The sequence below is a fragment of the Loxodonta africana genome, chromosome 9, assembly GCF_030014295.1.
Source record: "Loxodonta africana isolate mLoxAfr1 chromosome 9, mLoxAfr1.hap2, whole genome shotgun sequence".
In the NCBI taxonomy this organism is placed as follows: domain Eukaryota; kingdom Metazoa; phylum Chordata; class Mammalia; order Proboscidea; family Elephantidae; genus Loxodonta; species Loxodonta africana.
In genome coordinates this window covers 21,170,996-21,192,788 of record NC_087350.1, presented here as the reverse complement: position 1 = coordinate 21,192,788, position 21,793 = coordinate 21,170,996, and the positions used below count along the sequence as shown (strand labels likewise).

The 21,793-nt window shown below is 46.0% G+C and overlaps 1 protein-coding gene across 6 annotated transcripts in view; it reads left to right on the top strand.

The window, feature by feature from the left end:
• The window catches only part of DAPK1 (death associated protein kinase 1), a 223,117-nt gene extending 202,606 nt beyond the window's left edge, over positions 1 to 20,511 (top strand). For 5 of the 6 annotated variants that reach the window (XM_064291150.1, XM_064291149.1, XM_064291153.1 and 2 more), the window contains exons 21-26: positions 4,075 to 4,263; positions 5,865 to 6,062; positions 7,522 to 7,660; positions 9,114 to 9,234; positions 13,474 to 13,662; positions 18,846 to 20,511. In XM_064291150.1, coding sequence (XP_064147220.1) covers positions 4,075 to 4,263; positions 5,865 to 6,062; positions 7,522 to 7,660; positions 9,114 to 9,234; positions 13,474 to 13,662; positions 18,846 to 20,078 — 2,069 coding nt within the window. In that variant the 3' untranslated portion in view covers positions 20,079 to 20,511. Of the gene's footprint in view, positions 1 to 4,074; positions 4,264 to 5,864; positions 6,063 to 6,410; positions 7,381 to 7,521; positions 7,661 to 9,113; positions 9,235 to 13,473; positions 13,663 to 18,845 lie in introns of those variants that run through there. The other variant, XM_064291154.1, reaches the window with a different exon arrangement.
• Positions 20,512 to 21,793: the final 1,282 nt, after the last annotated feature.

Below are 21,793 nucleotides of genomic sequence, written 5' to 3'. Positions count from 1 at the left end.
AATTTTATTGCGGTAAAATGCATATAACAAAAAATTGCCATTTTAACTATCTTCAGATGTACAATTCAGTGACATTATTTATTTTCACCATGTGGCACAACCATCACCAGTATCCATTTCCAGAGGTTTTTCATGACCCACCACAGAAACTCAGTAGCCCTTCAGGAGTAGCTCCCAGTCCCTCCCTCCCTCCAGTGTCTTGGAACCGCTAATCTTTTGTCTCTAGGTATTTGCCTATTCTAGATATTTCATGTAAGTGGGATCAGACGATACTTGTCCTTCTGTGTCTGGCTTATTTCACTCAGCATAATGTTTTCAGGGTTCACCCATGTCATAGCATTTATGAGGACTTCATTTTTCTTCATGGCTGAGTAATATTCCGTTGTATGTATATACCACATTTTGTGTATCCATGCATGTGTTGGTGGACACGGGTTGTTTCCACCTTTTGACTAGTGTGAATCTCATAGCCTTTGTCAGACTTGGATTAATAATCTGCAAAGAAATTCAGTGAAGTGTTGACCACGTTGATGCTGAGGGTTGTCATTTTACTTTCTTCTTTGCATTTCCATGTTTGCCAAGTTTTCTACTTTTATAATAAAAATACACACACACAGAGATATGCCCATCTATGACTCATAGTGACCCCTTTTGACAAAGTAGAACTGCCCCATAGCATTTTCTAGGCTGTAATCTTTTTTTTTTTTTTTGTAATTTTTATTGTACTTTAAGTGAAAGTTTACAAATCAAGTCAGTCTCTCATACAAAAATTTATATACACCTTGCTATATACTCCTAATTTCTCTCCCCCTAATGAGACAGCACACTCCTTCCCTCCACTCTCTCTTTTCATGTCCATTTGGCCAGCTTCTGACCCCCCTGCCTTCTCATCTCCCCTCCAGACAGGAGATGCCAACATAGTCTCATGTGTCTACTTGATCCAAGAAGCTCATTCTTCACCAGCATCATTTTCTATCCCATTGTCCAGTCCAATCCCTGTCTGAAGAGTTGGCTTTGGGAATGGTTCCTGTCTTGGGCTAACAGAAGGCCTGGGGACCGTGAGCACCAGGGTCCTTCTAGTCTCAGTCAGACCATTAAGTCTGGTCTTTTTACGAGAATTTGGGGTTAGGCTGTAATCTTCATGGGAGCAGATCACCAGGTCTTTTCTCCCATGGAGGCCCTGAGTGGGTTCAAACCACTAACCTTACGACTAGTAGCCATGTGCCACCAAAGCTCCTTTATATGTATGTATGTATGTATATTTCAGAATAACTCTTCTCCAACTCATTGACCTTTCTCCTTTCCTTTTACCTACACCTGCCTTGTATGCCAGGTTTCTACTCCTTGTCCCCTCCCTTGGGTATTTCGCATTATCCATGGCCCCAGTCTTAAATCTTTGATCTTTGAATAAGAGATTACCTTTGTGTTGGGACAACCAATTTAAAAAGTCAAATTGCGCAGGCAAAGTGGTCATGTTTTTACTACCCTGCAATGTCTGTCACCATTAATTGTGGACCAAAGGTACTACGGGGTGCAGTCAACTAATTGGACACCTCCCCTACATTCATTCATTCACCAAGTGCCTACTGGGCACCAACCACGGGGGGGTCTTTCAGTTTCCCAGTTCAGCTGTAACACAGATACCACACGGGGGTGGCTTTAAGAACAGAAATGTATGTTTCATAGTTCAAGAGGCTAAAAGTCCTAATCCAAGGCATGGCTCTTGGTTAGAGATTCTTCCTTGTCTAGTTCAGCCTCTAGTAGCTGCAGCAATTCTTAAAGATGTGTCTATCTCCATCATCTGCCTTCCTTGTCTCCTTGTGTATGTCGGTGTCTACCTGCTCTTTTTATAACTCAGAAGTGATTAGATTTAGAGCCCATGCTACTCAGGTGTGATCTAATTAACATGAAAAAGAAAACTCTTATTTCCAAACACAATTACTTTGACAGGTCCAGAGGTTAAGATTGCAATACTTTTTTTGGGGGGGGGCGAGGGGAGACACACAATTTAATCTGTAAAAACAGGCCAAGCCCTGAGTCATCAGGCTGAACAAGACAGACTGGTCTCTGCCCTCACAAAGCCAATGCCATGCTGAGTAAGTACAGGCTCTAGTCCTGTAATACAGAGACCCAAACTGGGCTGCCCAGCCAGCAACTTCACGAGTGCCACCATTGTGATTTACGTATTTTCTGTATATGGAATCACCTTTTTTATTTACTAAAATACGTCGACTTAAAAACGTAGCTGTTCAAAATCATTACTATAAATGGAAAACTGGTACCACTCGCCATAAGGAAGTGCATTCAGCAGGAATATAATTAAAACCTAGCTATGTGCTGTTGCCCACTCTCTCTTTATTAAAGGGAAGGATTAGCAAGTATTGAAGAGATGCTAAAGACTTAATGCCACAAATTGAGACTTGCTGCTGGAGCAGTAGAAAGGCCTTTGAGGGAATTTTAAAAAGGAATGACTTTCTTTTTGTGAGACTCAGCGTTATTTCATGCCCTGGCCTCCTCCTCTCAAATCATTTTGCAGCCCACCCATAGCCATCTCGAGCACAGGAGTGAGACTCTTCTGTACCAGTCGAGTCCTGGCAGGAGAATTCCCTCAGGAGGCCTTTAGGAAAGAACGGTTCATAGAGTCATGGGCACAGTTCATGGGAACACGTCAGATATGGGTATGCGCCCAGAGACTAGCAACAGGGGGGAGCCATTACCTCCTGTCTTAGCTTCCTAGTACTGCTGTAACAAACAGCTCCTCAAGTGGGTGGCTTTAAAGAACAGGACTTTAGTTTCTCATAATTCTGAAGGCTAACCGTCCAAATCAGGGTCTTGGCTTGCTAATTCCTTCTCTGTCCTTTCTCCTGGTTTCTGGTATTTTCCGGCAATCCTTGGTGTTCCTTTGCTTGTAGACGGGTTGTCACATGGTGTCTCTCTCCCCGTGTGTGTATCTGTGTCTCTTCTGCTCTTTTTATAAAACACCTCTGAGAACCGACTGGGTTTCGGAGCCAGCCAACATTGGTATGACATACTGATGCAGCAAAAGAAAACCTCGACTTCCGAACAAGGTCACATTCACAGGAACAGATGTTAGGACCTTTTGGGGGGACACAGTTCATTCCATAGCACCTTCCCTAGGGCTGAAAGGACAAGAGGAGGAAATGGCACAACTGAGAAAGCACCTGGGAGGAGGCCTGGGGAGAAGCTAATCAGAGGGAGCCAGAGTCATCTTATTGTTAGCTGCCGTCAACTCATGGCGACCTTATGCACAACAGAACGAAACACTGCCCAGTCCTGCATTATTGTCATAACCATCAGCATTTTCAAGTCCATCATTGTGGTTACTGTGCTGATCCATCTCACCGAGGGCCTCCCTTGCCCTCGTTGCCCCTCTGCTTCACCAAACATGTTGTGCTCCTCTAGGGATTGATCCCTCCTGATGGCGTGTCCAGACAAGCAAGTCAGACAATATTCTGTTGTGATCCATAAGGTTTTTAATTGGCTAATGTTTTGGAAGTCAATCACCAGGCCTTTCTTCCTAGTCTGTTTTAAGCTCTGCTGAAACCTGTCCACCATGGGCCACCCTGCTGGTATTTGAAATACTAGTGGCATATCTTCCAGCAACACGCAAGCCTCCACAGTGTAACAAACTGACAGACGGGTGGTAGAAAGTCATAGACGCAAGTACTGCCAGAGAAGCAGGAAATGAGCGGGGAAGAAATACCCTGACCTTTTTCTCCTCCCACCCTCTCCAGTGCCTCTCATTGGCTAACCCCAACCAGAAACCAAATGACAAGGAAGCCTGGGAGACAGAGCCCATAGAGTCAGCCTCTCGGGACATAGAGCAGGGCAGAGGAGGGTTATGGGAAGGTGGAGGATCACATCCATACACCATGGCGCACAGAACACATGAGGGGCCCGTCCACATCCAGCTTGAACCACACATTTGAGATGGAGGTGGAAGGCATTCCAGAAGACGAAAACCTCATGGGCAGAGGCTGGGCAGGGTGGAGTGGGGCGCAGCATGCACAGTGCCCTATACGAGGTGTAACTTCCGTCCTTCCTGGCCTGCAGTCTCCGTGAGCACCAACAACCTGTACCCCGGCTGTGAGAATGTGAGTGTGAGGAGTCGCAGCATGATGTTCGAGCCGGGGCTCACCAAAGGGATGCTGGAGGTGTTCGTGGCCCCGCCGCCCCACCCGCACTGCTCCGCCGATGACCAGGCCACCAAGGCCATTGACATCCAGAACGCCTATTTGAACGGTACGCATGCATATAGGCGTGTGTGTGTGTGTGTGTGTGTGTGTCTGTGTGTCTGTGTGTGTGCACGCACATGCACCCTACCGGTGGGCCATCCATGCCGAAGCGGGAGGGCCTCGGGTTTCCCTTTCCACAGGGCTGTGAGTCACTCCACAAAGGGAACCGGTCCCTGATGGTGTCTGTCACTTCCATGCAAAGGATGGAAGACCGCCCAGTGCAGACCAATACTGGGAGTGGCCTGGGACTTAAGCGTGGCCAGCTCATAAAAGTAAAACTAGGCACCGTGGTCTCCCCACCAGTGAAAAACATCCTCTTACCATCAAGTCGACTCTGACTCGTGGTGATCCCCCTTGTGCCAGGTAGAGCTGTGCTCCATAGAGTTTTCATTGGCTACCTTTTGGATGTAGATCACCAGGCCTTTCTTCCAAGGTGCCTCTGGGTGGACTTGAACCTCCAGCCTTTCAGTTAGCAGCCAAATGCATTAGCCAATCACCCAGGGACTCCATAGATATAGATAAAACCTATTGCCGTTGAGTTAATTCCAACTCATAATGACCCTATAGGACAGGGTAGAACAGCCTCACAGGGCTTCCAAGGAGCAGCTGGTGGATTCGAACTGCTAACCTTTTGGCTCACCATAGTTCTTAACCACTGCACCACCAAATATAGATAGGGATGTAATAATAGAGATACTTTGGAAAATAGATAAGCGGATCAAGTAGCTTTATAGATACATGGATGCTCTAGCAAATTTGAGGGATGGTAAGTCAGGCGTGACATGGGGATAAAGAGTCAGGGAGGCTGTGAGGAGTACCCAGGTGTATTACACTCACAGGTCCCAGAGACAGGGAGGCACAGCACACCATGACACAGGGCCACCCAGAGGGTGCAGCCAGGGATGAGGTGACAACAAGGTGACATTGTATGAGAGGGTTTTTATGTATAGCAAGCAGAGTGGGGTTAGCTAGGTTTCCCAGGCTTCCTGGGAATTGGGCATTTTGACTAAGTCTGCAGGCTCCAGGGCATAGAGGCTGTCCTAGTTGTCGGGTACCTGTCCCAGGGTGATTAGGACAGTTCATGGTGGTCCAGGAGTGTGAGAGCCTGATAAGGGGAGTGGTCGGAGAGTAGACCTAATCAGCTGCTCAAGACGGGGAACACTGTCCCCCAGCCAAGGCCTCAGAACTGTGCCAAGACAGCATTTGAGAAGTTATATCGCAATAGACAAAAAAGACATGGATATGGAAATAGGCTTAGAGATACAAGTCCCTGGGTGGTGCAAATCGTTTGCACTCAGCTGCTAACTGAAACAGGGGTTTGAACCCCCCCAGCAGTGCCACAGAAAAAGGCCTGGCAATCTGCTCCCATAGAGATTACAGCCAAGAAAACACTATGGAGCTCAGTTCTCCCCTGTAATGCATGGGGTCGCCATGAGTGGGAATGGGCTTGATGGCAACAGGTAGCAGTAGGGTGGGTATACAGCTGAATGTTATATGTTATAGGTGTCACTGTCCCTGCATGTAACCCCTAGAGTGCCAAGGAAAATTCTGATTGGAATTTGGTGGTGGTGCCCCATGTTAGTAATCTGTACGTTTCTTTCTCGGTAGGAGTCGGTGATTTCAGTGTGTGGGAGTTCTCTGGAAATCCTGTGTATTTCTGCTGTTACGATTATTTTGCTGCCAACGATCCCACCTCAGTCCATATCATCGTTTTCAGTCTAGAAGAACCCTATGAGATCCAGCTGAACCAAGTGATTTTCTGGCTGAGTTTCCTGAAGTCTCTTGTTCCCGTTGAAGAGCCCATAGGTGAGTCAAACAGCCCATAGGGCGTGAAGGGGGTGTCCTGCCTGGCTCGGACCCTAGGGCTTGTGGCCAACCCCTGCAGCTACCTGTCTCTGTTCCTCCACCCTACTAGATTTACCGCTCTCACAGACTTCCTGAGGGTCGGCTGTTCATTTATTTCACAATCCCTTATTCCTGCATCTAAGGCCCGATTGTGAGCAATCCCTTTGTAGTAATTTCTCTCTTTCTTTCTAAGCCTTAGAGCCGTGGTCATTTTTGTTGGGTGCAAGTGGAATACTTCCTTTAGTAACTACTACATCTTTACCTGAGGGCAGGCAGTGGTGGTTGAGTGGTAGAATTTTCGCCTTCCAGGCAGGAGACCCAGGTTCGATTCCCAGCTGAGGCACCTCATGCACGGTCACCACGCATCTGTCTCTGAGGGCTTGCGTCTTGCTCTGATGCTGAACAAGTTTCGGTGCAGCTTCCAGATGAAGACGGACCAGGTAGAAAGGTCTGGCAATCTCGTCCCAAAAATCAGCCAGTGAAAACCCTATGGATCACAAGAATCTGATCCACAGCAGGTCACAGAGACGGTGCAGGACCAGGCAACGTTTTGTTCCATTCTGCACGGGGCCACCACGAGTCAGGGGCTGACTCACTGGCAGCAAACACACACACACACCTCTTTACTTAAAGGGTGCGTGATAAATTAATAATAAAAAATAAATTCTCCTTCATCCTGCAGTTCCATCAAGAGGAGAAGAAAAGCAGATGTTTGGAGAAATGACTGTATTGACTAAATTATTTTACCTTTATTCTTAGAGGACAGGCTAACATGGAATAAATTTCTTTTGGCCTTTTCATACAACTAAAGAAGCAGCCTTGCAGGATGAAATATGATGCTCGGCAGTCAAATTTTCTAGCAGAGGATGTAGCTAATAAAATACACTGGGCTTAGTCCTCAGCTGTGTACTGCCATCTGCCTCTGTCTTTTTCCTCCTTTCTGCCTTTTTTAAACGCTCCTGTAAATGCAAGACTCTCTTTGTGGCTTGCGGGTAGCTCCTCTTCTGAGCCATTTCCAAGGCATTGCTGCATTCAGGGCTGTCTTTGGTCTGGTAAAGGGTGTCCATCTTGTCAGTGGCTACATTTTCTCTCACCTGGCAGGCAGGCAGGGCTATTTGGATAAGATCTGGGAGAAGCTACCATTTGTTCTGTGGTCTGTTTTTAGTCCACTTCTGAGTAACCTTCCTTGAAGCTCAGCCTTCAGAGCTTTAGTTTCAAATGGCAGCGACTTAGGAATGGGCTTTTCCTATTAGCGGGGCAAGGGCCCAAGCTGCACACAGCACCCTCTGTCTGCAGGCAGGCTGTACATCCACGTGGGGAGGCCACGTGAGCATGAGGCCAAGGTGGCCCGCCTCAGCCTGGGAACAGTCAGCCAGGTAGGGGGCCCACCTCCTGAACTGGTGCTCTCCCTGCCCTCAAGCCTTTGGTGGTAAGCTGAAGAACCCCCTCCGAGTTGTCCTGGTGGCCACCCACGCCGACATCATGAACGTCCCTCGTCCAGCTGGAGGCGAGTTTGGTTATGACAAAGATACATCGTTGCTGAAAGAGATCAGGAACAGGTAAGGGGTGGCCGTGGGCCTTCAGGCCCGGGAGGGAGTGTCGTGGGTGTGAATAGTACAACAGCAAGTCACATGAACCAGAGAAAAGAGTTAAAGGTCACTCTTCCTCTCTTGACGATTTTGTTCTGTTTTTTTTTTTATTTTTATAAAAGTGATGAATTCACATAATAAAAATCAAATGGAGGTGAAGGGCACGTGGTAAAAGCAGCCGCCCTCTGACCTCTTTCCCCACCTCTCAGTGCTACTGCCCAGAGGAACTTGCTCTGTTTGGGCTTTTGATTCACGTGTTGATTATCGCCATAACGGTTATCAGTATTTCTCAGTGTTAAGGTACAACCTGTTAGTAGCTTCTGAAACTCACTTAGGGGTCACAGCCAACCCTTTTTAAAATGGAATGAATGGAAGGAGATGAGGTGGAGAGGAATGGAGTGGAGTAGCTTAGAGTCAGAAATAGCAGAGTGCATTTCATGTCAAGTGTTAGTTTGTGAAACTTTTGTTTTTGGCACAAGCACCGGTGTGCACAGGGTCACCATGTAAATATACACACACAACATCCTTTTGACAGTCTATCAAAAGTCCCAAGGCTGCAGCTGTACATAATATGGTAGCCACTCAAATTCTTGATTTATCAGCTTTAGGCACTTATGTATTATCCTCCTAATATGGAAAATGGGGTTCTTTATTAATATTTTTAGATCTGTGGTATGTCTTGAAATTCATACCTCCATTCTTAGTCCACAGAGTCCCTGGGTGGCACAAATGGTTAAGGGCTCAACTACTAGCTGATAGGTTGGCAGTTCAAATCCACCCAGAGGGTTTCAGAAGACAGGTCTGGTGATCTGCTTCTGAAAACTCACAGCCTTAAAAACCCTGTGGAGCAGTTCAGCCCTGCACATATGGGGTCGCCATGAGTCAGAACTGGTTCGATGGCAACTAACAACAATAAGCCATATACATTCTACTTTGTTATATTGCAGAGCCCTGGTGGTGCAGTGGTTAAGAACCGGTTGCCAACCAAAAGGTCGGCAGTTCAAATCCATCAGCAGCTCCTTGGAAACTCTATGGGACCATTGTATTCTGTCCTGTAGGGTCACTGTGAGCTGGAATCAACTCAATGGCAACAGGTTTATTCTTAGGCCATCGACATTCAGCAGCATCTCTTCTCCTGACTTGTAGCGTGAGAGCATTAGGCCTCACTCTCCCTGCATCACAGAAGCTGAAGTCTTCCCACCCCATGTTTCTGCTGCTTTGTGGAAACTGAGGCACCCATTTGTACGACTCAGAGCGTGCACCGATGTTCCCAAGCCTCCACTCTCGGTTCACAGTGCAGAGTCCCCTGTACGCAGGGCCACCACAGCATCCTTTGCCTCTTCTTGGGCCTGTAGGAGCCAGTCTCCCTCATGGAAGTGCCTGGTGAAAACCACTGCTAATACAGCCACTGCTCTTCCCATAGGTTTGGGAATGACCTTCACATTTCAAATAAGCTGTTTGTTCTGGATGCTGGGGCTTCCGGGTCTAAGGATATGAAGGTACTTCGAAATCACCTGCAAGAAATACGGAGCCAGATCGTTTCTGTAAGTACAGTCTGGGGAGGACTTGAACCCAACGTTTGCCACAACCATTGAGTGACCCAAGGGGTTGGGCCTCTTCGGGTTTCCCTCTTGTTTGGCCGAGGTCTTAGTTACCTAGTGCTGCACCATATGACAGACACCACAAGTGGATGGCTTTAAGGAACAGAAGTTTATTAGGGTTCAGGAGGCTAGAAGTCCTAATAAGGGCATGGCTCTAGACGGAGTCCTTTCTTGTCTATTTCAGCTCCTAGTAGCTGCCAGCAACCCTTGGCAGTTCCTGGGCTTGTGTCTGCTCTCTTTTTAGAACTCAGAAGTGATTAGGTTTAGGACTCACCCTACCCTGGTATGGCCTCATTAGCATAACAAAAGAAACCCCTATTTCCAAACACAGTCTTATTTACAGGTGCAGGGATCAGGATTTCAGCACGTATTTTGGGAGAGGGGACACAATTCAATCCATAACAGTCCGAGTTTTGGGGGAACAGCTTTATAGTAGGCCTCAGTATGAGTTGGCTGCATGAGCGTTTGTATATTCTCTTGCCCTGGGATGAGGAAGGCAGAGCAGAGGAGGAAGAGGCCAGTACATGAAGGAGATGTTATAGGCAACAACACACAGCTTCAGATTTGATGACATTCTCATCGTTTTGTTTGTTTAAAATTTGTTTTTAGTTCTGAAAGCAATGCAAAAGTGATTTAGCATGAGATATTTAGAAAATGCAGAACAGAAAAATCCCCCTTCAGTCAAATAACGTGTGAACAAACGGAATGAGACTGCTCTTGGATGGCAAGATATTATGAAATGTTTTCATTCTCCCAAAGTTACATAAATTTCATATAATTCTAGTTAGCATCCTAGCTGGATTGAGGGGATTGGGTTTTTTATCGGAAAAATGTTGATGTAAGAATAAATTATACATATTTTAAAGGCTCTGTAGTTGATAGAATTAAATAAGTGGAACAGAAGAGAGTGTAAGCATAAATCACACTGCCTATAGAAATATAATATAGAACAAAGATGTTATTTTAGTTTAACGGTGAAAGTGTATTTATTTAATAAATAACCCTGGCACAACTGTATTTGCCTGGAAGAAAATAAGGTTGAACCCCCTACTTTATTACAGAGCACAGAAATAAATTCTAGGTGGATTAAAGACTTTAAGTGTAAAAGCAAAGAAAATAAATGCCTTGAATAGAAATTTAGGATGATGTATTTTAAGAATAATAAAACCTTGGGACTGAGGCAACCTTTGGACCAAGATAGGAAATCTCAGAAGTTTCCAAAGACAATGTAGACGTATGTGACTAAATAAAAATTCAAGGCTTTTTTTCTGGGGGTGGGGAGGGGAGGCAAACAAAAATCATTTTAAAAAAGACAAAAGATGAAGTAGACTGAGAAAAATATTCTTGGTGCATTTGATAGATGAAAGGTCTCTGCTACTATTCAAAAAGCTCTTCGAAGTTGGTAAGAAAAAGACAAACATGCTGTCATGGATTGAATTGTGTCCTCCAAAAATATGTGTCAACTTAGCTGGGCCATGAGTCCCAGTATTGTGTGATTGTCCACCATTTTATGTGATTTCGCTATGTGTTGTAAATTCTATAACTATGATGAAATGAGATGGATTAGTGACAGTTATAGTGATGAATTATACAAGATTAGATAGTGTTTTAAGCCAATCTCTTTGAGATATAAAAGCGAGAAGTGAGCAGAGAGACGGGGGACCTCATACCACCAAGAAAGCAGTGCCGGGAGCAGAGCACGCCCTTTGGACCTGAGGTTCCTGTGCTCCCAGACCAAGGGAAGACTGATGACAAGGACTTTCCTCCAGACAGAGAGAAGAAAGCCTTCCCCTGGAGCCTGTGCCCTGAATTTGGACTCGTGGCCTATTAGACTGTGAGAGAATAAACCTCTCTTTGTTAAAGCCATCCACTTGTGGTATTTCTGTTACAGCACAACTAGGTGACTGCCAACTGCAAAATGCTAGGACGCTCATAGGAATGTTCGTTTTGCCCATGCCTGAGTTAACCCGGGGCGGGTTGGCGCCTCCCTCTCCCGCCCAGCGATGCTGCCTCATGTTAAGTCCACCCCTTCCATACTGCTTGGCTGATAGTAAAACGACACACCTGAAACCCCAGGCTCCTAGTCCTAGACATGCCTGCGGAATTTTCAGGAAGCCCTCTCCTCTCATGAAAGCCTGGCCGTTCACATCAGATGCCCTTGCCCTCTGCTGAGTATCCTACTCTGGCATAGTCAGGGACCAAGAGTGGTCTGCTGTGGTCTCAGAGAAATATGTTCACAGTTGCTCTTGGGCCATGGCTCTTGGAACAGTAAGGGCCCCAGGCACCCTCCACCAGTTATGGATTATAGCCTGTGGTCTGTAGGCTGTAGGGGGAGTTCCCAGCAGTTCAAATGGTTAATATACTCAGCTGCTAACTGAAAGGTTGGAGGTTCAAGTTCACCCAGAAGCACCTCAGAAGAAAGGCCTGGCAATCTCCTGCTAAAAAACCAGCCACTGAAAGCCCTGTGGGGTCACCATGAGTCAGAGTCAACTGGATGCAACTGATTTGTTTGGGCAGTAGGGGGTCGTTGGAGATTTTTGAGCTGGGGCACAGCATGATCTGCTTCAGCCCCCACCCCCAACACTCCTGAAATCAGGCAGGTGGAACCCACCAGCTAAACTGCCTGCATCCCTGGGAATATTGTTATTTAAATAGGGGGTGGCATACAGCTGATGGCAAAAAATACTTCGAGAGAGGACTACATAATGAGCTACGCAGTGCAGTATATGGTTTGTGTGGTCTTTAGTTGGGAAGCTGTGTTGCTGACATGAGTCTATAACAGAGACTGAGCCACTGAACCAATTTAAAAGATTAAGAACTCATTTCAAGCCAGTTACCAAGACTTGGTCTACAGTCATTTGAAATAATGGTTCAACAACCGTCCCCATGAATACCTAATTTACTGGTAAAAACGCTAATAATACAGAAAACGACTCTGTTCCTCTCTTTGCTCGTAAAGTGGCGTTGCCTGACTGAATCGGTCACTGTGAGTGAGTGAGTAAAGTGTTAGAGTTGGTGAACATTCGCTGGTGCAGTGAGTTCGAGGGAATTCAGGACTGATGAAGGAAAAAGAGAAGACTACGAGACAACAGCGTTGCACAGCAAGCTGTTTATTGGGGTGACACACCGACAGCTGCATACGGGGGGTGATCCCCACAGCAGAGGTCTTCAGAGGCCATCAGTGTAGACACCTACCTGAAGAGAAAAAAAAATTAAAAATTATTTTTAGAGAAGAGGCATGAAAACCCCAGGGAAGAGGAGAAGGGCTGGAGCTCACGTGGGGCATCTCTGAGTCAGAGAGCTCCGAAGGCAGCAGCACCTTAGGGTCCTTGTAACTATAGCGTTTTATCTCATCTGTGGCTAGCAGGCGTTGGGTGCGGTTTCACGAGGTATATAAAGCCAGCCATTTCTAAGTGACTAAAAGTCTGCTTATGTGGGCCATTTTTTAAATAATTAAATGTGTACAAATTTGAGTTTGGCGCTGGCAGACTTCTTCGGGCCAGTGGGCCTCAGCGTGCTATGAAGAAGGAAACAACTGGGGCCATTACACGGAGGCCATTTTTGCTTCATTTATATATTTATTGCCTCATTGGGTTGAGAGACTGAATTGACTGTTCCAGAAATATTATTGTGAAGACTTGCCATCCATTTAACATGAGCAGTAGAAATGAAAAGACTCCACAGAAATTCATATTTGAGAAGTAGATTCTACTTAAGCTCGGCTCTCCCAAAAATGACTGCCCCAGTAAAACCAAAACCAGTAGCTATCGAGTCAGTTCGAACTCATGGCGACCCCTCGTATGTAAGAGCAGAATTGGGCTCCATAGGGTTTTCAGTGGCTGATTTTCTGGAGTAGATTGCCAGGCCTTTCTTCCTAGCGTGCCTTAGTCCGGATGCTCCGCTGAAACCTGTTCAGCATCACACAAGCCTGCACTGACAGATGGGTCATGGCTGCATGTGAGGTGCGTTGGCTGGGAATCAAACTCGGGTCTCCCACGTGGAAGGTGAGAATTCTCTAAACCTTCCGAACCACCGCTACCCCTGGCAGCTGAGTATGCAGCCAAAAAAGTAGTACCTCATTCAGAGCCTTACATGCCACTGCACGTACGTGAACGGCAGGATTTCTGTCACGTCCCCCTCAGAGCATCGCGGCTGTCAGTTAACCTGTCCGTCCTGCTTCAGGTCTGCCCTCCGATGACCCACCTGTGTGAGAAGATCATCTCGACGCTGCCTTCCTGGAGGAAACTCGGTGGGCCCAACCAGCTGATGTCACTGCAGCAGTTCATGTACGATGTGCAGGACCAGCTGAACCCCCTGGCCAGCGAGGAGGACCTCAGGCACATGGCCCAGCAGCTCCATAGCATCGGCGAGGTAACAGCCTGGGAGAGGCCCCTGGGTCTCATTACTGTGTCCCAATTCCGGAGTCTTGATGGAGGAAATTGCCCAACTACTCATAGTATTTTTAAATATATGACTAGTTCCTGGGTAGTGCAAACGGTAACATGCTCGGCTGCTAACCGAAAGGTTGGAGACTCAGGGCCACCCAGAGATGTGTCAGAGAAAAGCCTGGTGATCTACTCCTGGAAAGTCAGTCATTGAAAACTCTATCAAGCGCAGTCCTACTCTGACACACATGGGGTCTCCATGAGTCGGAATCGACTCAAGGCAAGTGGTTTGATTTTTTTCCGAGTGATTTCTGCACTGCAGCTGTCTGCTCTCCTGCTTCACGGGAGGAGTTGCTTTGCTTGTTTTCCAGATTCCGTTAGTTAGGGAGAATAATTCCCCCACCCCTGTCCTGGGGGACGTGGTCTCTCTTCACAGCCCCTGGGTCACCTGGTACTTTCCTGCTGTTACCGACAGCCATGGCTCAGTCCGGCTGCTCTGCATGGGGTGTTACCCACTCCAGCCCGACAGTGAGGAAGGGCAGTGAGGTGTCCTCAGGGAGACACTGCCTGGAGAAACTAAGACAGAGGACTACTGCACAGACACTGTTGTTGTTAGGTGCCAGGGAGTCAGTTCCGACCCATAGCGACCGTATGTACAACAGAACAAAACAGTGCCCAGTCCTGTGCCATCCTCACAATCCTTGCTATGTTTGAGCCCGTCATTGTAGCCACTGTGTCACTCCATCTTGTTGAGGATCTTCCTCTTTTTCAATGATTCCTACTTTACCAAGCATGATGTCCTTCTCCAGGGACTGGTCCCTCCTGATAATAACATCCAAAGTACATGAGAGAAGTCTCGCCATCCTTGCGTCTAAGGAGCATTCTGGCTCTACTTCTTCCAAGATGGTTTTGTTCATTCTTCTGGCAGTCCATGGTATATTTAATATTCTTCGCCAACAGCATAATTCAAAGGCATCAGTTCTTCTTTGGTGTTCTATATACACCATATTATGTGTATTATGATACACTACCAACCAAAACCAACCCATTGCCGTCAAATCGATTCCAACTCATAGCGACCGTATAGGACAGAGTAGAACTCCCCAGTAGAGTTTCCAAGGAGTGCCTGGCAGATGTGAACTGTCAACCTCTTGGTTAGCAGCCATAGCACTTAACCACTACAACGCCAGGGTTTCCTATAATCATAATTCAAGATACACGTTTAAAAGTCCCCAGCAAGCTTGCCAGAAGTGACAAGGTAGTGGGAGTCTTAGCTCTTGGCTGTGTTACATTCAGCACTGGGGCGAGTTTTGGAAACCTTGTTATAACTACATCACATACCCATCCCCAAAAGGATCGCAGTTTTCCCAGTCCTCCTTCAAGTGAAATCAGAAGGTGTAAGCTAGTCTGGGCAAGAAGACCGGTTCTGAGAATATGGAACACCAGGAGGTTGCCTCTCTAGTCCTGGGTGCCACATCTGCCCTACAGCTAATTTTGTGGATCATATATGCTTGAAGTGAAAACTGAGTCCAGGAGCCACTGCCTCCAGCAATGATTTTGATGGTCTTTAAACTCCCAGCTAAACTGCTGACTAATCTACTGGCCCGTCCAGCAGTACTTTAAAGGGGCTGAGTCCAAGGGAAAAGACAAGTAAAATACCAAAGCTCAGACCTTATGATGCTACTAACCAGTTGCCATCAAGTCAGTCCTGGCTTCTGGTGACCCCGTGTGTGTCAGAGTAGAACTGTGCTTCGTAGACTTTTCAATGACTGATCTTTCAGAAGCAGATCGCCAGGTCTTTGTTCGGAGACACCTCTGGGTGGACTCAAACCTCCAACATTTCAGCTACCAGCCGAGCCCGTTAACCCTTTGCACCACCGAGACTCTCCTATACAGGAAATAGTTCCCTAAAGCCCAAGAAACGTTGCTTTCTATCCAGAGAAAGCTTAATCCTGTCCTCATGCATTTATTTGAGGGTTGGTTATCTGAGTCAGTGGTTGGCAAACTTTTTCTGTAAAAGATCAACTAGTAAACATTTTCAGCTTTGCAGGCTGTGTGGTATCTGTCAGAACTACTCAGCTCTACCATTGTGTCTCACAGTTAGTCATTGACAATACATAAATTAATGAGCCATATAGTCTCTGTCAGAACGGCTCAGCTCTGCCATTGTAGCTCAGAGTTAGCCACTGATGATACATAAACGAATGAGCAAGGCTATGTTCCAATAAAACTTTATTTATGGACATTGAAATTTCAGTTTCATACAGTTTTCTCATGTCACAAATATTATTTTCTTTTGATTCTTTTTGCAACCATTTAAGGATGTAAAAACCTCTCTAAGCTCAAGGGCCATACAAAGGTAAGCAGCAGCTGGATTTGGGCCTCAGGTTGTAGTTTGGCAACACCTGATCTAACCAGAACCCATGCTGTCCCTGGAGTCCCTGGATGGTGCAGTTAACGTGCTCGGCTGTTAACCGAAAGGATGAGGTTCGACTCCACCCAGAGGTGCCTTGGAGGAAAGACCTGGCGATCTGCTTCCAAAAGATCAGCCTTTGAAAACCCTGTGGAGCACAGTTCTACTCTGACACACATGGGGTGGGGTTGCCAGGAGTCGGAATCGACTCAGTGGCGACTGGCTTATGCTCCTCCTCGCCCCCATTCACACTAAATTTTTGACCTTTTCAATTCTTGGTAACTAAAGAATTTAGCCCTCAACAAAAGGCAGTTAAAGAATTCATAGATAAAGAAAGTTCACTTTGTGCCAAGACGTAGAGGAGAACTTAGAGGAAGTAGATAGAGCTGGTGGTCAGCTTAAATCCGTTTTAAGTAGGTTAAATTCTCGAAGATCTGCCTGGCCATTAGTACCATAGATCACTGATATCCCTCGACTGCTGTTGGGGTCATTTCAAAGACCATTCATTATCATTTCATTCCTGCCTCTCTTTTTTTGATGTTTTGAAATGATGAAGCAGGACATGGAAATCACGAGGTAACTTTTTTCCCCAGGTTTGAAAATTTATATAAAAGACTGGGATTGATACCAGTTCATGAGATGAAGTCCTTGAAATTTAGCTTCAAATGTTAACGTCTTATATAACCAGATAAGACTTATGGAAACCTGGAAATTAACACTGACACAATACTATTAGCTATTCTACATATCTTATTCAAGTTCCACCTATTGTCTCTCCAATATCTTTTTTCTGGTCTAGGATCCCACACTATGTTTAGTTACTGTGTCTCCTCAGTCTTACTTTGTCTTTTGCGACCTTTCGGAGGTAGCAGTGTTTGGGACTGGATTACAGATGGTGGTTCACCAAATAGCAAGAACCAAATAAACGTGGGCTCTACTGTTATTAGTCGTTGTTGAGTTTATTCCAACTCATGGCGATACCACGTGTGCACACTAGAACTGCTCCACAGAGTTTTCAAGACTCTGACCTTTTGGAAGCAGATCACCCTCAGACCTCTCTTCCGAGGCACATCTGGGTGGGTTTGAACTGACAACCTTTCACCTAGCAGTCAAGTGCTTAATGGTTTGCACCGGTCAGGGACTCCAATATTGGTTCTACTTTCTAGGAATTTTCAGTAAGGCACAGTTCGAACAGAACCGTATATCGAGGGTACCTTAAAGGTTTAAGCCAGACTATGACTGCACAGATAATCCTATTACCAACAGGTGAAAGGTCCAAGCCTGTGAGGGAGGGAAGGGTCCACCCTGCATGGTCATTGCTCATGGAACCATGTCACAGCAGGGTGAAAAATTACTTCTTCTGGGTTTTATTTTTATTTGTTTGTTTTTTTTGGCACTTTATTTCTTCTAGACTTTTTTTAAGGAAATAAACCTGACAGATGAAGCTAAAATCCCCTTTGACTATCACCTCTGGCCCCATCCCCCTTTCCTTCCTCTGTGGGGCCAGCTACAATCATTATACAGACCTTTTATACTTACAATAATAAAGCTTTCTGATGAGGAGCCCTGGTGGCACAGTGGTTAAACACTCAGCTGCTAACTGAAAGGTTGGCCATTCTAACCCACCAGCCACTCTGCAGGAGAAAAGACCTGGCGATCTGCTTCCATAAACATTACAGCCTAGGAAACCCAATGGGGCAGTTCTACCTTGGCATAGTGGGTCACTGTGAGTCAGAATCGACTTGATGGCACAACACAACAACTGTTGTGCCGTGTTACTTTTAAAAATTTCAAGCTTTCAGAAAAGTTGTAAGAATGGTACAGTCTTCAAAAACTGTACACCTAAGCTCACCAACTGTTTACATTTTGCTACATTTGCTTTATCCCTCTCTTCTCTTATTTTTCAGACATCATGGCATTTCACCCCTAAATAATTTACCTTGTATCTCCCAAGAGGAAAAGCGTTCTCCCACGTAACTACAATATAATAAATGACCACATTCGGGGAACATACCATTGATATAATACTATTATTTGACATATATACACGCACGTGCTTGCCAGCTGTCCCAATAATGAGTCATGTCCTTTATCACTGTTTTTATTTATGTTTATTATTTGGGACTCGGAATCCAATCAAAAACCATATTTTGCATTTTACCGTTATGTCTCTTTAGTCTCCTTTAATCTAAAAGCTTCCCAGCCTTTTTTTTTCCCCAACTTTTTATTCTGAAAGTTTTCAAACATGCAGAAAAGCTAAAAGACCAGAACAATGAGCACTCGTATTACCTACCTCCTATATTTAACCATTGTTCCATTCTGCCATGTTTTCTTTATCTGGCTCTATTTATTTCTGAACCATTTGAAGGTAAGTTGCACATATCATGACCCTTCTCTCCTAAATACTTCCTGAAACATCTCCTAAGAACATAACCCAGTGTTATTGTCACACCTGCAGAAATTAACAGCCATGCCCTAAGATCATCTAGTGTCCAGTTCAAATGCCTGTAATTGTCTCACCAACTTTTTTTCTTTTGTGTTACTTTTATCTATATTTACTTATTTCATCTCTTTTGAAGAGTCAAGGGTAGTTTTTCAGATCTTTCGTATGACGTCCTCAAGCTGGTGTTTTTGGATTCAGTATTTGATTGTTGAAATTCATCCGTTTGAATGACCCTGGCTCATTCCTTATGGTAACTGCTTTGAGTGACCCATTTATGTTCCTGTGTGTGGCCCCCTCTTGTCCCCTCTGGCAGATCAACATCATGCAGAGTGAAACAGTCCAGGATGTACTGCTCCTGGACCCCCGCTGGCTGTGCACCACAGTCCTGGGGAAGCTGCTCTCCGTTGAGACCCCCCGGGCCCTGCACCACTACCGTGGCCGCTACACCGTGGAGGACATTCAGCGCCTGGTTCCCGACAGCGACGTGGAGGAGCTGCTTCAGATCCTGGATGCCATGGACATCTGCGCCCGGGACCTGAGCAGTGGCACCATGGTGGATATCCCCGCCCTGATCAAGACGGACAACCTGCATCGCTCCTGGACGGACGAGGAGGACGAGGTGATGGTCTACGGAGGCGTGCGTGTTGTCCCCGTGGAGCACCTCACCCCCTTCCCCTGCGGCATCTTTCACAAGGTCCAGGTCAACCTGTGCCGGTGGATCCACCAGCAGAGCGCCGAGGGCGACGCGGACATCCGTCTGTGGGTGAACGGCTGCAAGATTGCCAACCGCGGAGCTGAGCTGCTGGTGCTCCTGGTCAACCACGGCCAGGGCATCGAGGTCCAGGTCCGCGGTCTGGAGACGGAAAAGATCAAGTGCTGCCTCCTACTGGACTCAGTGTGCAGCACCATCGAGAACGTCATGGCCACCACGCTGCCGGGGCTACTGACTGTGAAGCATTACCTGAGCCCGCAGCAGCTGAGGGAGCACCACGAACCTGTCATGATCTACCAGCCGCGGGACTTCTTCCGGGCACAGACCCTGAAGGAGGCCTCACTGACGAACACCATGGGGGGTTACAAGGAGAGCTTCAGTAGCATCATGTGCTTTGGGTGTCATGACGTCTACTCACAGGCCAGCCTCGGGATGGACATCCACGCTTCAGATCTGAACCTCCTGACCCGGCGGAAACTGAGTCGCCTACTGGACCCACCCGATCCCATGGGGAAGGACTGGTGCCTTCTCGCCATGAACTTGGGCCTCCCGGACCTCGTGGCAAAGTACAACACCAACAATGGGTCTTCCAAGGACTTCCTTCCAAGCCCAGTCCATGCCCTGCTCCGGGAGTGGACCACCTACCCTGAGAGCACGGTCGGCATCCTCATGTCTAAACTAAGGGAGCTAGGTCGCCGGGACGCTGCCGACTTTTTACTGAAGGCGTCCTCTGTGTTCAAAATAAACCTCGATGTCAATGGCCAGGAGGCCTATGCCTCAAGTTGCAACAGTGGCACATCATATAATTCCATTAGTTCAGTGGTGTCCCGGTGAGGGCAGCCTTTCCCTTGGGTCTCCTTGGACTGCACAGCAAAGGGGCTACAGCCCGCCTTGCCCGTGGGAGCCTCTGGGTGCATTCCTTCCTCTGCTCACCTGCTGAAGGACCAACCCCTTCCTCCCTTTTCACCTGTTCTCTGCCACTACCTCCCTTCCTCACACATTCCGTTGTATGTGAATGGTCTTTGTAATACACAGGCAGACCGACTCTCTTTACTTGGGCCATTTGAAAAGCTAGTGTACCTCCTTTCAGTGTTTCGGACTTCAGATCTCGTCCTCCAGCACCTTGCTTCTTACTGATCATTTTAATGGGATTCCTAACTTTTTAATGAGATTTTTTTTAACTCTATTCTATTGATTGTCCTTTTAAAGAAAAAAAAAAAGCGCACATTGATCCAAAATGTGTCTTTCTTATACTCCTTTTCTCTGTGATACCATCTCCTGCGCTTCTCTCTTTTATATTTGTACGGAAGACTCCCGTGTCTGGAATCCCACTGTACGGTTTATAAACAGACATCATGTGAGTGCCTTTTGCAGAAGAGGGTGTGTTTGAAATCATCTGGGGCAGCCGGGCGCTGTCGCGAAGGAAACCTACCTCTCTGTCCCTTGCTGCATGCGGATCATCCCCTGAGGTGCTTCACCCCAAGTTTTTTTCTGGCATTCTTTATGTTTCCTTCGGCAAGGAAAGGGGAGAAAGGAATATTCCTTCAGGTTGATGTCATGGCCAGTGTTGTTGCTCTAGGACATTTCTGCATTTGCTTCTGTTTAAATGTCAATATGACCGTCCCCATGAAACCTACAAACTGTCACACTTCATCATTCCCTCTCATCTCAGGTAGAAGGTTGACACAGTTGTAGGGTGACGGAGACCTGTGTAAGAAACCAGAAGACCCCCGACTCAACATGTGTCGCAGTCTGTTGTCATTTGTGCATAGCAGCTGGGTTTCCACATTTAGATCCTGGTTTGACAACTTCCTGTACTTGAAGTTTAAAAACAGAAAATAAAGGAAGCAAGTTTTCTTACAGTGATTTTAAATCATGATAGAGTTTTAAATTGATGTGAGAGAACATGTCCTGATTTTTTTGTCTTGAGAAGCATGTAATTTTAATATTATATCATAAGTGTATATATATATATATATATGCAGTATGTATATACATATATATTAATACTGGTATTTTTACTTAATCTTTAAGATGTAGTAAAGAGTTAAGTTTTGTTTTTTCCTTTTTTTTAATAAATAAACTGTTGCTTGTTGCATTAGTTTGTCTTTAATTAAAAAAAAATTGTTTTTCTTTCTGTAGTTTTCACAGCCATCATTCCATATGACAGGACAAACCAATCTGAAATCCAGAAAGTCTCTAACGTTATGCTCCCAGGGTTTGAAAATAATATATTTGAGTGTTTAATTATTGCCAAATTTGGGAGTGGTATGGGCAGTGTTAAGATAGATCCCAACCAATTTGCACATTTTCCTAACTTTACAGAAAAGAGGCCTGCCCTGTGGAATTTAATTTTAAAATTAACTAAAGAAATGTTAAAGTTTATTGTGTATAACCTCATTTACCTTATTGCAAGACAGTCATGGCAAGGCACACAGATAAGACCACAAGACATCCAATTAGGACTGGAGAATCATGACAATATAAGATTAGCCAAATGGTTAGAGTCCAAATCTTTAGACTTCAGGCTTTTACCTGTAATGAGTGGT